The sequence below is a fragment of the Eleutherodactylus coqui genome, chromosome 8 (genome assembly GCF_035609145.1).
Source record: "Eleutherodactylus coqui strain aEleCoq1 chromosome 8, aEleCoq1.hap1, whole genome shotgun sequence".
Classification (NCBI taxonomy): domain Eukaryota; kingdom Metazoa; phylum Chordata; class Amphibia; order Anura; family Eleutherodactylidae; genus Eleutherodactylus; species Eleutherodactylus coqui.
Window position 1 is genome coordinate 87,428,880 of NC_089844.1, and position 16,496 is coordinate 87,445,375.

A 16,496-nucleotide genomic window follows, 5' to 3' on the forward strand; every position below is an offset into this window, starting at 1 on the left:
CACTGGACCTCATTTCTTTACCGTCATGCCCTAATAAATACTGTTAAGCTTGTTTAGCTGGTAAAACCGTGATTAAATTGGAGCTCTGGGGCCATTGTGCTCCGTGTAACTGCATCACACAGCATATCAAATGATACAACAGTCAATTCTGAGAGCCGAGCTGCCAGCGCCCAGAAATGTGCAGTGTCTCCATCCCAGCCCTACTGTGTGAAATACGACCCTGCCAGTTAATGGTTGTCCAGGGCATTGAGAACACGGGAAAAAAGCCATTTACAGATTGTCGTCTGTGTAACGTTATATCTGCGGACTAATTTGTTCAGATTATTTTATACAGATTTGATGTGTTTTCAAGTTTGTTCCAAAACCTGTAAAACTCCCATATAGCACAAAAAACCTTATCTTACTCTACACTTTTGTACTCATTTATTACCTTAAAGACAAAGGAAAATGATTTATTTTCTACTTAGCAACAACCCCAACAAGTTCATCCATATCTACAAAGGGATACAGCATTTTCTGCACCGATTTCCTTTCTTGGGGCACCTACACCACGCTTAAGCTTAAATATAGCACTCAATCACTGCGAAATACGCAATGCTGCAGTGTAAAGTATGGGGAAGGCAATTCACAGCAGTCTCTGATCAGACCACCGAAGACTCAGGCAGCCAATGACTCCAGCTCCACTGCATTGGCTGCCTGTCTCCGATTGGCTGCCTGTCTCCGATTGGCTGCCTGTCTCCGATTGGCTATTACTTATGTGATGTGTGTAGGACATAGGATGGTGGAAGCTCGGATATTCAGGTCTTAGGGGCCTTTCACATAGAACGGAATTGTTCAATAAAGAACACAGCGAAATTTGCCATTGCCGAAATACACATAGCTAAATGCAGTTTTTGACACCGAAACACCAGCAGATATAAGCCATTTTCATTTCCGCTCCAAAATCCACAAGTTGGCCATGCCGATACATTTTACGCAGGACGACAAACTCTGCTGCGTTCTGCAGAACAATTCCGTCTTATGCGAAAAGTCCCCGTTACCGCTTGCCTGTTAAATGAGATTTATTTGTAACTTGCACAAACTGCTGATTTACGAGCGCAGCAGTGAGGTGATATGGGTGGTTAATGCCATACCTCTGTGTGTCCCATACTGGCGGCTGCAGTCAGTGACTGCTGAAGAGCGTGACTTCTTCTCACGTAATTCGGCTGCTGGTTAGAGGAGGTCCAGTCACAATTCAGTAAAGCCTTGAGGATGTCGCAGTGGCCTCGCAGAGCGCTGTGCACCAAGGCACTCTGCCCCTTCTTGTCTATGTGATCCACCTGGATGCAACACAAAGCAATACATTATTCACAGCAACAAGCGAACAAACAGACCCACAACTATACAGTAATTAACAGCTGGAGGGACTATTTATTTAGACATTTCTGAAGAAGCCATTGTAATTAACTATCTTAACTCCGTAATGATGCAGCAACCCCCCTCCACCCCCCACACCCATTTTTGGTTTCTGATTCCCGCTTGTTTTTCCATTTACTTAGTTGTCTGAAGACTGAGATAAATAATGTTGTATTTTGAAAGAACTGAATTTTAAAGGACATGGCAATACCGAATATGGTTTGTTTTTTTAAGTTTTTTATGTTTTGGTTTTTTTTTAAAAAAAAGCAACCTTTACTTTTTTAGGCAACTTGAACAAACGATCATTTGCTCACTTATGCCAGAGGCTAAACAAGACATTAATAGCGGCATTTAAAGGGTTAACAGCCTTCATAAACTCTGATAGCGACTGTTGTGGCTGTCAGATGTCAAAGCAGCCACCAGCCATGTATGGAACAGGCTCGACTTCCAAGACTATGCCACGTTATTGCCATGCACCCAGGGCATATAGATCCTGAGGCACTGAGGGGTTAAAAGGAACCTGCCAGTAAATTCATGCTGTCCTGAGGATTAGAAGCTGCCAGGCTCCCACAACATAAAAAAGTTGCACTACGAAAAGCTGCGCCATTTCAAAGAAAAGTCCTAAAAAAGAGCTGAGCACAAGGAGATGCGTCCTTGGACGATTTCCTTCCAGCTTTTCTCCAAGCCAGGCTTGACGAGTCTCTCTGTAATCTGTGGTTACAGCATGAATCTACTGACAGTTTCCCCTTTAAGTCTGCCATATACTTTATTGTTGGGTTCTCAACCATTTAGTAAATAAGGCCTCCGCTGTTGCCCGTCCTTCAGCCTCCCTCTTTCACAGCCCCTGTTGCTATGAATACATATTCAGTCTACGGACTGTGACCAGCAGGATTAGAGGGTTTGTCTTGGCTTCAGTACTTGTTTTAGTGTGTCCATAACTGGCCATGCAAATACAAAGAGACTAATTTAGTAGTATTACAGATTCTGCAGCCTTTATGGTCCACCTGATTGGCCCTGGCCGCTTGTGAACAGTGGAGCCACAGATCACCTCCTGGTTCTCCATGTCACCTTGTTGGGCTTAAAATGGTCATTTATGGACAGTACAAAAAAATGCAATAACATGCGGACAACCCCTTTCAGATCAAGGATCCTTGTATGGCATGAAGATGTAAAAGGGAACCGCTCATCATTTTTGTGTACATAAAACCAGTAAAACAATGAAGAATTGTACTTTACAAAATTTATTTTGGTAAACATTTTGATCAACTAATTATTTGAAAAGGATGGTATAAACTTTACCAGCACCACAAGTAAATTCACGACAAGCAGTTCGGTTGCCTGGCCAGACCAATTCTCCTTGTTGGACTGGGTCTCCAAACAACGCCCCTTTCTGGCATATTTCTGTGGATGTCATAGGAGATTGTGCATGCGCTGGGATATCCCCTCCCAGAGCATGCACACATCATCTGGCTAGTTTTTGGGCAGACTCGCAAGATTGACCTGCGCATGCATCGCTAGTCCCCTCCTTCTTGATTCATGATCAACAGCACTGATGTCTCCTATATCATCAGTGCCAGAGAGGGGCGACGTTAGGGGACATAGTCCAGCCCGGAGAGACAGTACCGTGCACCGACTGGAGCGCTTGCCATGAATGTACATGCAGAGTGGGGAAAACGTTTATATCATCTTTTTCAAGGTACGAGTTGATCAAAACATGTAACAAAAATACGTTTTGTAAGGTATAAAACTTCATTGTTTTACTGGTATAGCCAGATTTATGCACACAAAAGAGATGATGGGTTACCTTTAATTGAGCAAAAGCATGTAATATATGGACCGACAGCAACATAAGATGTATCTATTAACCCCTTTAGTGGCACGCCCGGAAAATCTCCTAAAAATCAGTGTTGAAATGTGCTGAAGACTACCTAAACCTGCCACTGAAAGGGTTAAGTGACGGAGGGTCTAGTAATGTAAAGTATTTAAGAAACTCAAAGGGGTTGCCCCATTAAGGAAAGCTTTGTCTGTATTTACGGTTAGACACTATGGACATCATACAGTAGGGGGTCTCATGCTTGGGACTCTTGTCCTATTAGCCATATAGGAGAGGTGCTGCGAAGGGCATCCAACACTCTGGAGGAGTCGTCAGGACTGAACATTCTAAAGCCTGACGGACCCATTATAGGCCAATGGATGCAAAAAAAACAAAAAAGATGACAACTGATCCGTCATGTCCATCAGGGACATTAGTGTGAACAACGCCTAAATTGCAGGAAAACATGCAAAAGCTAATAAATTCTACAACTAATGTTGGCCAAAAAAGTCAAGAGCTGGAATAATATTTGCAATCCAGCAACACCAGTACAGGAAGTCAGTCGTCAATGAATGTCATTAAGAGAGGAAGTCACAACATCTGCTGATTATTAGGGAGGAAGGGGCTCATTACGATCCAGCAACACAGTCAACCACAACACCTCATGGGCCATACAGCAAGCCAGCTCCATAGACATAGAAAGTCGGCTCTGCATGCTTCAGTTACAGTCCGTCTGGTGTTGTAAGCATCACAATGTAGTGTGGGAGGTAACTACGGCCGAACGTATAATTACCCCAAAACATAATCAGCGAGGCAGTGATACCGCCATTATAGTCACAACACTTGGCTGCAGTTCATGTTGTATCACTTTCCACATCTCATATACTACATAAACCACAGAATAAGTGCAAACGTTCACCAATGGCTGGTTTATTGGCTGAATGCTTCTGCAGATGTCTTCCTTTACATAATTGGTCTATTATGTGACTATTTATTATAATTATCCAAACATACAATCAATTCAGCTATAAAACTTTGAATTTGGTTACACAAATCATTACACAGAAGGTAAACGCAATAAAAAGACAATTCATGTTATTGCTCTAATGCATCTAAAATGAAGAATGCAGCAACATGGCACACAGGATCTCTTACCGAAGACTACTAATTAGGGAGACCTATGTGTCTCCATAGTTACAGTCTACTAACAGACTGGCTGCAGTCTTCTTTTGCAGTCATACTCACTTCTTTTTGTTCCCTACTTCTTGCTAAAAATATGTATAATCAAGAAGTAGGGAACAGATGAACTGTGGCTATTAGGATCAAACTACACAGGGTTTGTGAACACAGAGATACTTAGGTCTGCATAGGAGCTGCAGACACAAAACGGTAAGACATTTTAAACAAGATTGCTTGCTTCATTTAGTTGTTTTACATGCGCAGAAGCCTTAAAGGGAAGCTGTCATCAACTAGAAGCACCATAAAGTAAGTTATGATGCTTCTAGTTTAGGTGATGGAGTCCAGGGAGCTTTTTTTCATACCTACCCGGTCTCCCAGTCCTGTGGTGTCGCCCGGCACAGTCAGCATGCGCATAGTAAGCTTGACTCTTGTCAGAAGGCCATTTTCATTCATGTCTTCTGGACAGTCAAACGGTCTGTGTCTGTGCTGGCTTTGCTGGGGAACACCGCAGGAATAGGAGACCGGATGTGTATGAATAGAGGTTATGCGGACTCCACACCAACTAAACTTATAGGGACCGTTAGCCCCAGAAAAAAGAATTACTAGGAAAAAGCTAAATAAAATTCTACTCCAAGTGTTTATTTCATTTTTATTATTTTATTAACTATTTTACCATTTAATTTTTATTGTTTTTTGCTAAAGGTTAAACAAGAAGCAAATTATCAGTATATTATAATTTGCAACACATACTGCAGACATTCAAAGAACAAATAAACCTAAGACAATCCCATGTCTTCTAGAAGGTGAGATGCTCAAACACTCCCAGATACTTTACACCAGTGTTCCCCAACTCCAGTCCTCAGGGACCCCCAACAGGTCATGTTTTCAGGATTTCCTCAGTGTTGCACAGGTGATGTCATTATTGTCGGTGCCTCAGACATTGCCACAGGTGTTCTTACCATAGGATATCCTGAAAACATGACCTGTTGGTGGTCCCTGAGGACTGGAGTTGGGGACCCCTGCTTTACACGATTCATTCCAGGATTGCAGGCAAAGCCATGTGTTCACTGTGAAAGGGCAATTCTTCTAATGGACAGTCTTTGGTGTTTCTCTGCATCAGGTTTGTTAGAAACTAAGGCCGCCTGCAGACGAGCGGGTCGGATCCGGCAGCGAGAATTCTCGCCGCGGGACCCGACCCGAGAGCCTGCAGGGACGAGCGCGTACTCACCCGCGCCTGGCGGCCCCGGCTCCTTCATGTGCCGGCTGCGGCGCAGCCAGCGCATGCGCAGACCGGAGCCGGCGGCCGGGTGAGTGCGAGCCCCGCACAAAAATAGGACATGCCGCGGTTTGTTTGCCCCGCGAGATTTCGCGCAGCCAAACCGCGGCCGTCTGCATAGGAGTGCGTATTGTAATGCACTCCTATGCAAACTTTCAGTGGCGGAAATCCCACAGGAAATACCGCCGCGGGATTTCCGCCCGTGTGTAGGCGGCCTAAAGTGTAACTGCACTTAAACAACTTTTGGTCGCTGGGGGTCCCAGTGCTGAGACCCCCACCAATGGCTACAACAAAGCAGCAGAAGCACTCAGCAGAGAGCTGTCTCTGCTTACTGATTGAAGATGGTCTCATAAGAAAGTCCATTCGCCTGTCTTCAGCTAGAGAGCACAAAAGATGGGCTCATAGACTTTCGATTGAGCCTGTTTTTCGCTAGCATGCAGAGACGGCCCTCAGTAGAGCACTTTTGCTGCTTTGCTCTAAAAATTGTGGGGGGTTCAGTACCAAGCAGAACTTTTGACAAGTCCCTATAACATCTAAAAAGTTTTTTGAAAGCTCCATTTCACTCTAAAGTGATGCTCCTGTTTTGGGATAAAATTCTACCCTCCGACAGAAGGGACGAGGGGGTATACTGCAGTTGTTCCTCTTTGTCAATTCTCCATAAACGACGCTTTCGGGCACTGTATTCGACTATCGAAGATGGCTGCATCAGTTTTCAAATTACCTAATGTTCACTGTGCATTACTATCCGACTGGCCATTGCTAATCATATTAGCGGCTTTGACCAATTCATTGTGGATGATTAGGTAGTCTGAGGATTGTGTCAGCCATGTTGGACGACTGAAAACAGGACCCAATACAATCCCATGCATTTATATCATACAACTCTAGAATAGACACTCAGCTGGGGTAAACAAAAATGTCCCCATTCACTGACAGCAAACAGAAATCTTGAAAATGTTGAGGAATTAATATGCAAAGATACTTCTTTAAACCTATGGATCAGCTATAAGATAGGCATTCTTAGTAAGATCACATTCACATCTGCGCTTGTTTTCTCTTCGGTGATTCATATCCCCTGCTCCATTATGGAACACAGAAAATGGAATCCCTGCCCAAATAGAAACAAATGGCATTGAACAGGCCCAAAAGAGTATAATGGGGTTTCTCCAGCTTCTGATATGTTCACTGGATAAAATAGCGCAGCATGCTGTGCTAGCTCATCCTGGATTGTATGCCGGATCTGTACTGGAGGCTCTGAATGGAGCCTCTATCGCAGGTGTGAATGTGGCCTAAGAGTGTAAAGAAAGGCACAAAATACAATATAATATTCTATATCAGCTAAACTATAACCAGGGCAAAGAGATAAATGGTAACTTATCGCTAGTATTACCTTGGCTTCTTTTTTGCAAAGAAGAGACACAATGCTGAAGTGTCCGGAGGCAGCTGCGTAGCACAAAGGAGTCATTCCACTTTCTGATGCCCCGTCCACAAAGGCACCATATTCCAGCAAAAGGCTAACCATCTCCTCATGGCCAAGGTGAGCCTGGACACAGACTATAGGGGCATTGTTTAAAACCTCGGTCCTATAGTTTACGTTGGCGCCGGCCAAGATCAAAAGTCGGCTCACCTGAAAGCAAAATCAAGGCAAACATTAAAATAGTTGGATACACAGATGATGTATGGAGCTCCTGCAAATTAACCTGGGCCAAGTGCTGCTAAAGTCACTAAAGGCACATATATATGGGTAGTCGGTGCAACCAGATATCATCACTTTCTTTGAATTGTGAATACATTTTAGTCTATTAGGGAGTCCTGATAAATGAGTTCTGTATAATGAAACAAAGCCAATGAATGTGCAGAATGTTACAAGACTCTGCAAAGTAACTAAATCCTCCCCTGACGGACTGAAGAGTAGTGCCAGAGCTTCTGGAGAACACATCAAGAGTTCCAAGAGCAGCGCTCAGACCGACTAACATATTAGTCGTCAGAACTCTGTCTAGGCCCAGGTTCACACATAGGTTTGATGTGACCTAAGGGTGCTGTATTCAGAGGCAGGGGCCGCAGCACAGCACGCCGTAATGCAGGCAAGTAGTTCAATGGGATTGCCACTAACACTAAGGCTACTAATTTAATCCCACATATCTATAGTTCTTCGTACCTCTTGAAAGACTTATATGTGATTTATTAAAGAAGTGGAGAGCCGGAGCAGAGCGTTGCCGGCCTTAGTGCTACCAGATCCAATGTGATCACCTTTACTGGTCGGTAAGTTAATACCCAACCTTATTTGGAGGCTGCCTAACAAATTCCCACATAGTTTATTCAGTAGGGAGTCTGGGAAGAATTTTTTGCCGGAGTTTCCCTTTGATATGATTAAATTAAATTGCTGTTTACTATATTGAGTTTTGCAGATTGCTATAACAGTCGGTGAAAGAAGCCAGGCAATGCAAAAGACTGATGGCTTTTCCACTGTATTCTAGGTTTCACTTCTACAGAGTTTGGCAGATGCTGTTGAGAAAAGAATGTGACGTATGATTTGTTACAATATATGTTTGAAGAAAAAAAAAGTATTTAATTTTTAGTACAAATTTCTTCTGAAGTGGGTTCTCAGCTTTGACAATCTCTACTTGTTAGAAGAGTCACTTGACAGTGAGCTAATCACAAAGTGTTTCCCTTCTTCAACACCCAGTGATCAGCTGCAATCTATGGACAAACCTGGCAGTAAGTGTTCAATTTCCCTGCGGTGCCCCAAAAGGAAAAATGAAGCATTACACAGCGCCTATTCAAGGCAATGGATTGTCTGTGTACTACAGGACAGGTCCTCCCGAGGGTGAGACGCTCTTTGTAGCCACTCTCCCCTCCGAACAAGAGACGAGAGTCCTAAGCACCATCAATTGTTTACTCCCTGATAATGTATATGGACATGGGTTTTCTAATCTGAACAACCCTTTTAATTCAAGGCAAATTCTAATGTAAGAGAAACAGTGGATTTGTAGCATATTCTTTGTTAGCAATTGGAGCCAAAATAATCTCAATGATATATGAAAGCTAGAGTGTTAATATGCATCATCCTTCGCTTATCATGAACATTCCCTATGATGAGGTGAATATGGTCGGAGCCGTCTACAGATGCTGATAATGAGGACAGCAGCAGTAGAGGAGTGTGATGACTTCATAGGAGGCAGTGACCTGTCCATATACATCATCTGCTAGGTTAGTGAGAATAGATTTACACTGCTCAAACAAATTACAGGAACATTTAAATCACACATCGGATTGATGAAGGAAAGACTCAAGTTGACCCTTTCCCGTCTGTCACAAGCTCAAGGTGAACCTGTTCTAATCTGTGAGGAGAACAGGGCACTAAGGACGAACCTGTCAATTTGGATGGTCTCTGGCGAACGCCAATTGAACTGGATGGTGCTGGGCTGTAAGCACAAGTCCCACTTATAGGGCATTGCGCCTTCATGCCACACTCAAGGAATTTGCATATAAGTTTGGTTAGAAACATGCAGGACAGTAGCCTGCTGAAGGTCATTTTGTAGGGCTCTGGCAGTATCCTACTTGTCTGGATGCTGGGTCAATACCATTCTACTACTCTGTCTAGCTCTTCTTGTGTAACAGCCCATGCATGTCCTGGTATATGCTCCATGCTCATGAGATTGAGCTCCGAGGCAACAGTAAGCCTTCTTGCAACAGCATATGTGGTAGCCAAGCGCAGCCCTTCATGAGGAGACAGCGGGGATTAAGATTGTTTTCAATGACAGCTCTACTGTCCCTCCTCGGAATGTCCAAATGCAGTCCGGCACAACTGAGCACAGTTGGCAAAATAATAGAAATGGTAGTAACCATTATAATTTGAATGTTCTCGTGACGCCAGTGCCTCTTAAAGGTAATGAAACATCGGGACCAAATAAATAGTCAATAGTCCAAATGTTGTTTAAACCGGAGGCACATGGTTTACATAACATCTGTAACATTGGTTTTCTTAATACATGCTTTAACAGTCTTAGGTAACAGATTTGGCCCATCTTTCCCTCACAGTCACCGATAAACTTCCACATGCTAACGCTCCCTCCCAGAAGCATTGCAGCCATCAGTCTCAGTCTCAGTTATCTAATGGGGGCTTGTACAAGGGAGAGCTCTCAGCATGGCAGAGGAAATACGGACAGTCTCTCTATTTCTTAGACCCTCTCATAGTAGACCCAACGGTCATTTCACACACTCACTCACGCCAAGCTTGATGCGGAGTGGCTCTTGTCTTAACACTTCTGTAGTTAAGAAGGGGAGTGGGTAACACTCTTTACCGACTCCTTCTCCAAAGTTCTACCGGCTCTTCATCCCCAGACAGGTCACATCCCATTTCCAGGTGAGATGGGTTTGAGCTTTTGCCTAAGGCAGCGTCACAGCCAAAGTCTCCTTCACACATCCTCCTCCCCAGACTACATCTCGGTTCTCTTTCCTTCTCCTTCTATCTTTGCCCCGCCCCCTAACTCGCCCACTCTCCATTCGCACAACCCCGAGCAGTTTAGGGTGACAGAAGCACAGACACATTTGAAGACACAAACACCAAAAACTGACCTACCCTAAAGAGACACACGAACACACGCAGAAACATAGACAACACACAAAAGCAAGTGCTGTGGAGTCCTCTACTCTGAGACACTATACATATATATAGTCCTGGAAGAGCAGGACTACCTGTGCAACCTAATTGGGCTGCATGTAGCACCTCATGTACCAGTTGTGACAAGAACACTAGCAAAATGCCAAACTAGAGAAGAAACAGTCAGGAAAGGGGAATGATCTCCATTTTTGCATGTTGTCTTGTTGTTGCCTCTCATTCCCAATCCCTTCTGCTTCCTACCTGGACAGATTGATATCCCTAAAGTGTAAGTGACTTGGGGGTTATACTAGGATGCTTAAGTGTTCCCTTAATGTTTCAGCATTGCATAGCAAAGAATTGCTAGAAAAGCAATTTTTCAATATACAACCATAGGTTCACTTATAATTGTGCACGGAGTCTTGGAGTTTCCCTTCACAACAGAGAGACCCTTTTCTGCACTGATAATAAAGCCATACTAGGATTCCTGCAACCTATCCCCAATACTGAGGAGCACAAAGCAGTACCCAGCCTACGCATTAGTGAGGAGGGCTTCTCCTTTGCCTTGTGAAAGCCCCACTTGTTTGGTTTCGCTAATCTGGCATAAAGTTTCAGATACTACTAATCTCCAACTGATGAACAGAAGATGACAAAACAGCAATTAACGTGCAGATGCAGAGACCCCCCGACTCCCCGTTATTATACATCCTATACACTAACATGTACAGAAAGCACTGGAAAAAATGAGAAGTGCAGAATTAATCAAAAGGTTTAGGTCGGAGGAGTAAAACAATAAGTCAAACAGTATGTAGAACGACAATGGGTGTATAGTGCATTCTCCATTCTACAGCTGAATAGTCGTGAAATAATGAAGATGCAGATTATATGTTTACACTATACAGGACTGTGTAAACGTTTTAGGCAGGTGTGGAAAAAATGCTGCAAAGTAAGAATTATTTTTCAAAAATAGAAGGCATCTGATTGGCTCACAATTTATTCTACAGCAGAACGAGTTCTGATTTCTCTTTTGTTCATTCACTTTACATTTTGTTAATTGACCAACAAGCTATTAACACTTCTATTTTTGCAGCATTTTTCTGCCTGTCTAAAATGTTTACACCATCCAGTATATGCAGATCTGAGCAATATACAGTAAAGGCCCATTTACACGGAGCGATAATTCCTCAAAAATTGCTCAAACGACAGTTTGAGTGATCATCTTTGCATAACTAAGTAACTAATTAGCTACTTAAGAGTTATACGGGCGGAGCAGGATACCACCACAATAGCTCTGAGAACAATACAGCCGTTTTTAAATATGCAGACAGCTGCATTGTTCTCAGTGCTTTCAGTTGGTGTCCTGCTGAGAACTGCCAGCGAGATACCAGCTGAAAGAATGCTATCAGAACCACTCGCGGAGATATCTGCGGGCGGCACGGATAAGGCTCATCGCTCATTTCTAGTTGGCTAGAAATGAGCGATGAACAAATAGTGCATGATAGCCGCAATGGTTAACGCTCAAATGACGGCTTTTGAGTTAATTTTGAGCAATAATCGTTGTGTCTAAATGGACGTTAAGATTCCTTTTATCTGGGTTTAATTGCACTTTATAGGAGTCAGTTTATCAAATAGTCTGGATTATAAAGCTGGCCACACACATTAAATCAAAGTCAGCCAAACCTGACAGTTATAGAGGGATCAAGCAACAATCGAATGTGTGTGAAGACCCCCAGACAGGCTCAATCAGGATTTGGTCAGGCCCTTGAAAATAAAAATGAAGCCTGCAGGCAAAGAACGTTGCTGGCGTCACCATTTTTTCCCCTCCCAGTGGCATAGTGAACAGCGTTTTACAGCGTTTTTAACGCGACCAATTAATTTCAAAAGGACGATGCAGCGCATTCATTCTAGCACGCTAAAACCCTCGTCTGAGAAGCCCCATTTAAATAAATGGAGGCTCAGTATAACGTCTCTAGCTGCTGTTAAAAACGTCCAACAAACACTATAAAAAACCGTTAGAGTGGTCTTTGGCCCGGGTTCACACACCCGTACAGCAATACACTGCATTAAAAAAAAAAAAAAGCATGCAGCATTTTACTGCGTAGGGAACTACGTATCCCTGCGTATCGTCGTTTTTGCACGCGTATGTCTGCATATGAACAGTGTATTTTAAGCATGCCATCACGCACCAGCTTCCTGGTTGTTTTTGTTTTGTTTGTTCTTTTGCATTTTCTCCTCATGTTTCTTAGGAACATACGAAAAAAAACACTGTACATATACAATGTACCCATAGAAAACAATATGGCTGAACACGCGTAATAAGCGGTAAAAAAGAAACTGCTGCATTCTTTTTTATGCATGTAATATATGCAATAAATATACGCATTTGTGAATGGAGCAATGAAAATCAATGTACTTTCGTTGACGCCGTTCACCGAGTATTAGGCGTGCGTAATATGCTAGTCAAATACGTGCCGTATCCCCCTCCCCTCTTCGTTGTGGGTTTGCTGCACCCCCTCACAGTGAAGTGGAGACTGATTGGTGCGGCAGCCAGGCATGGGGGGCTGCTGCTCCATTAATTTCAACGGGGTTGATGGAAATAGTAAAAGCACTTGGCTATCTTGAGCAGTCTCACTGAAGATGAATGGAGTGGCGCTGCACATGCATGGCTGTCACACCATTCAATGTCCTTCTCACTGTGAGGGGAGGGAGAGAGTCCACAGTGAGGAGGAGAGGGGAACATGGGACCCCCAATTCTAGGGATTCAGTGTCGAGACACCCACATTCAGACTTTTATCACCTACCTTGTAGATAGGTGATAAAAGTAGATTTTAGAAATACCCCTTCAAATGGGATGCGCTGCCATACACAAGAGCGGCGCTGTTTCTGGAAAGAAAAAAGCAATTCCTTATTTCTAATCCCAGACAACTTCTTTCTTTCTGCCGCATTCTTTCCCCTTTCTTACCATCCTCTATAGAATACACGTCTTTTCAGTCTCCTAAATTAACAGGCATACATCACGTTGTCCTCTTTAGCTCCGGCCGCCGGGACTAAGGGCACAGACAACTTTTGTACAGTTTGAGGCATGAACGGCTCAGTAATGATCTCGCACAGTTCATGTTTCTCTGATGTCATGTCTTGACCACGTACTAAGACATTGTTAAGTTTCTTTAGTTAACCAGCATCCAAAGAGCACAGTCCCTAAATCCGGAGTTGTGGTCACAGGGCTTGGCTGCTCTGATCTCAGACTATGCAGAAAAGTTCATTTAGAAACATCATTACCTTAACGTTTGGGGTGTACAAGTTCCTCAGAGAGGCGAGTGCTGCTGACAAACCGTCTGTGCTGTATCCGATCCACAAGGCCTGCAGAGTGGTGGAGGACACTCCGCTTTTCTTACTGAGTCCCTAAAATAATTAAGGAAACACCTCATTACAATTGATGAAATTTTCCCAAACATTCAAAGACGTTTAAATTACCTCGTGTGGGCGCCATTTATAAAACACATTCTAAATATTTTTCACTGGTGTTCTCGCCTCCCACAAAATGTTTATATTTCATGGTAGGAGATGAAATTGAGGCAAATCTACCATGACAAAAGCCTCTCCTTCCAAGTTCCTATAACTTTTGTATGGTTTCCTTAAAGGGGTATTCCGGAGGCCGAACATTTTTTCCCATTTTCACTAATTCCCAAATAAGTGAAAACTGATAGATTGGTGGGAGGCCAACGTGTGGGACCCCACAAATCCCTAGAATAGAGGTCCCTTATCCCCTTCTTGCCACTGTGGGATCGTTGCATCGACTCGCAGTGATGTCAGATTGAGTGGAATGACAGTCATGCATGGTGCCACTGCTCTATTCATTTCAATCGGGCTGTTTGTAATAGCCGAGTACAAGCACGCCACTATCTCCAGCAGCCTCACTGAGAATGAAGAAGGTGGGGGTGTCGTGCACGACCGTCACTCCGTTCAATGTGATGTCATTGCAGGGCGGTGCTGCGACCTGCAGTGGCTGGAAGAAGGAGAAACATAGCCCTGTTATTGGGATCGGTGGGGCCTCAGCAATCAGACCTCCACTGATCTATCTGTTTTGACCTATCCAGTGGATGGATGAAAAAATGAAAAAAGTCATTGAAGTTAAACAATAATGCTGGTTGTGTCTCCCACCTTCATATTTAAGGACAGCAGAAGAATGAATTGATGTACACCTTGCAGCATTGTCCATTTATCACTGCCATTGTGTCTATTTTTTTATTGTTATTTTACAAGAGGCAAAATGGCTAATGAGCTTGCTTTGTTGAGAATGAATATATAAACTACCTGAGACAAGTTCTGATTTCTAGACAAAAGGATTGTTGTCTGCCAGGAGGGAGTGCCGCTCTTTAATCGCACCAGCGTCCCACCCTGACTCGATGGCAGCATTCCTACATGGGTTAAAACAACTATTTTTTTTTTTCTTAATGATACCTTATGCTAATTTACTGGGATGCCACCTAATAAAAACATATGGAAGCCACGTATAAATGCCTTGGCTGTGTATAGGATGTATAAGGCACTAAGGTGTAGATTAAGCAAGTTTAAAGCAACCCTTCCTGGATAAACAAAGATGGCCGCAACACTGCTCTGTCTACCTGATGCACACTATGCATTACAGTGGTATGCATCAGTAGTCTGAGACGCTATACCCTACTTTGATTAGTCAGTGCTGCCCTCGTGAGCAGCTGTTTTCAGTAAGAGCAGCATGTAGTGTCTTAGACTACAGATGCATACTAATACACAATTTGCATCAGGTAGTCAGAGCAGTGGAGAGGCTATCTTTGTTTCTCTGGGCCCAGGCTTTGAAGAGATTCTGTTACCAGCTTCATAAAGTTTGACTAGAGCAGAGTTCCGATTCATGGAGGCAGACCATGCTGGCCTGTCCTCACCTGCAGCATGTGTGCACCTGCAAGTCTGATTCTGTACATCTAAGAATACATTATATTAAATGTGGTTTTGGCGCAGTTTCTTTGGGGGGTGGGGGGGATGCTGCAAATTTATTATATTTGCTTATGATACTGTATAATGGCAAATGCCCACAGAAAACCCCATAGTAGAAAAATAAAGCATAAAACACCACAATAATGGAGAGCAGCAACACATAAAACCCACAAATAACCCTTTAAGTACCAAGAGTGGTAAATATATGGCGCTTGGCTCTGGACTTTAATTCCGGATGATAGCAAAAATACGGCACAGGATTAAAGCCTCCACTGCTGCAATCAAGCAGAAGCAGGTCAGGTCCTCAGCTGTTAAACACAGCTGAGGACCTGGAGGAGAAGCAGAGCTGTGCATGTTGCAGAGCTGTGTGTGTGATGCGTGCATGTAGCTACAATGGAAAAGTATGACATAAAAAAACAAAACAATGTGACTGTCCACCAGAGCTGTTATGATGTCATGGGTGTCATAAATGTCAGGAAGATGACAGCGGGGAGAATTCTCAAGCAGCTTGCTGCACCGCCAGGGAGACCATCGCACCAGGGACACAGACGCCGGCTGGGAGGTGACTATTGCATTTTTTCTTTACCTAGTATATACTCTAGTATAGCTCGGCTTATACTCGAGTCAATAAGTTTTACCAGTTTTTTGTGGTAAAACCTATTGACTTGGCTTATACTCAGGTCGGCTAATACTCGAGTATATACGGTACATAAAAAGAAACCAATCCCCCGCCGACAGCAACCAAAACCGTAGCTATATACGCCCTTTAATCCAAAACTATTAAAATTATATATCAAAACGTCCAAAACAAAATGAGGAGCCCATTTCCATACTTTATTTTATTTTTAAAAAGTCAGTTAAAAAAAAAATAAATAAAAAAAAAATAAAAAAAGTAGCTATGTGTGTCATGGAAAAAAAATCTGCAAAAATAATTTGCGCAGCTAAAGAAAAAAAAAGGGCAGTAAAATTACCAAATGGGTAAAATCCTTAAACAGGGTCTGCTCCTTTAGGACCAAAACACCCTGGTCCTTAAGGGGTTAATGAAGCAAGCTAAAGGGGTTGTCTCATCTGGAAATTCCCTTTTCTCAAAGAGGATGCTCAGGTGATCAGCTGATTGCAATGGGCACCACACCTGAAAGTCACTGGGGAAAGCTGTTGGGTAACATGTAGTCACATGGCGGCACAGAGTCCTCTCCAGAGCAGGAGCAACTCTTCTGCAGCGGCTCTCCACTCTGGCTAACAGCCAAGCCAGTGACCTCCAT

At 43.4% G+C, this 16,496-nt stretch overlaps 1 protein-coding gene across 4 annotated transcripts in view; it reads right to left on the reverse strand.

Annotated features, from left to right (window-relative positions):
• The window catches only part of TANC1 (tetratricopeptide repeat, ankyrin repeat and coiled-coil containing 1), a 212,609-nt gene that overhangs the window by 41,343 nt on the left and 154,770 nt on the right, over positions 1-16,496 (reverse strand). For all 4 annotated transcript variants that reach the window (XM_066575989.1, XM_066575991.1, XM_066575988.1 and 1 more), the window contains exons 15-17: positions 13,543-13,665; positions 7,054-7,290; positions 1,134-1,319 (exon numbers count right to left, since the gene is read on the reverse strand). In XM_066575989.1, the coding sequence (XP_066432086.1) occupies positions 1,134-1,319; positions 7,054-7,290; positions 13,543-13,665 (546 nt within the window). The remainder of the gene's footprint in view (positions 1-1,133; positions 1,320-7,053; positions 7,291-13,542; positions 13,666-16,496) is intronic.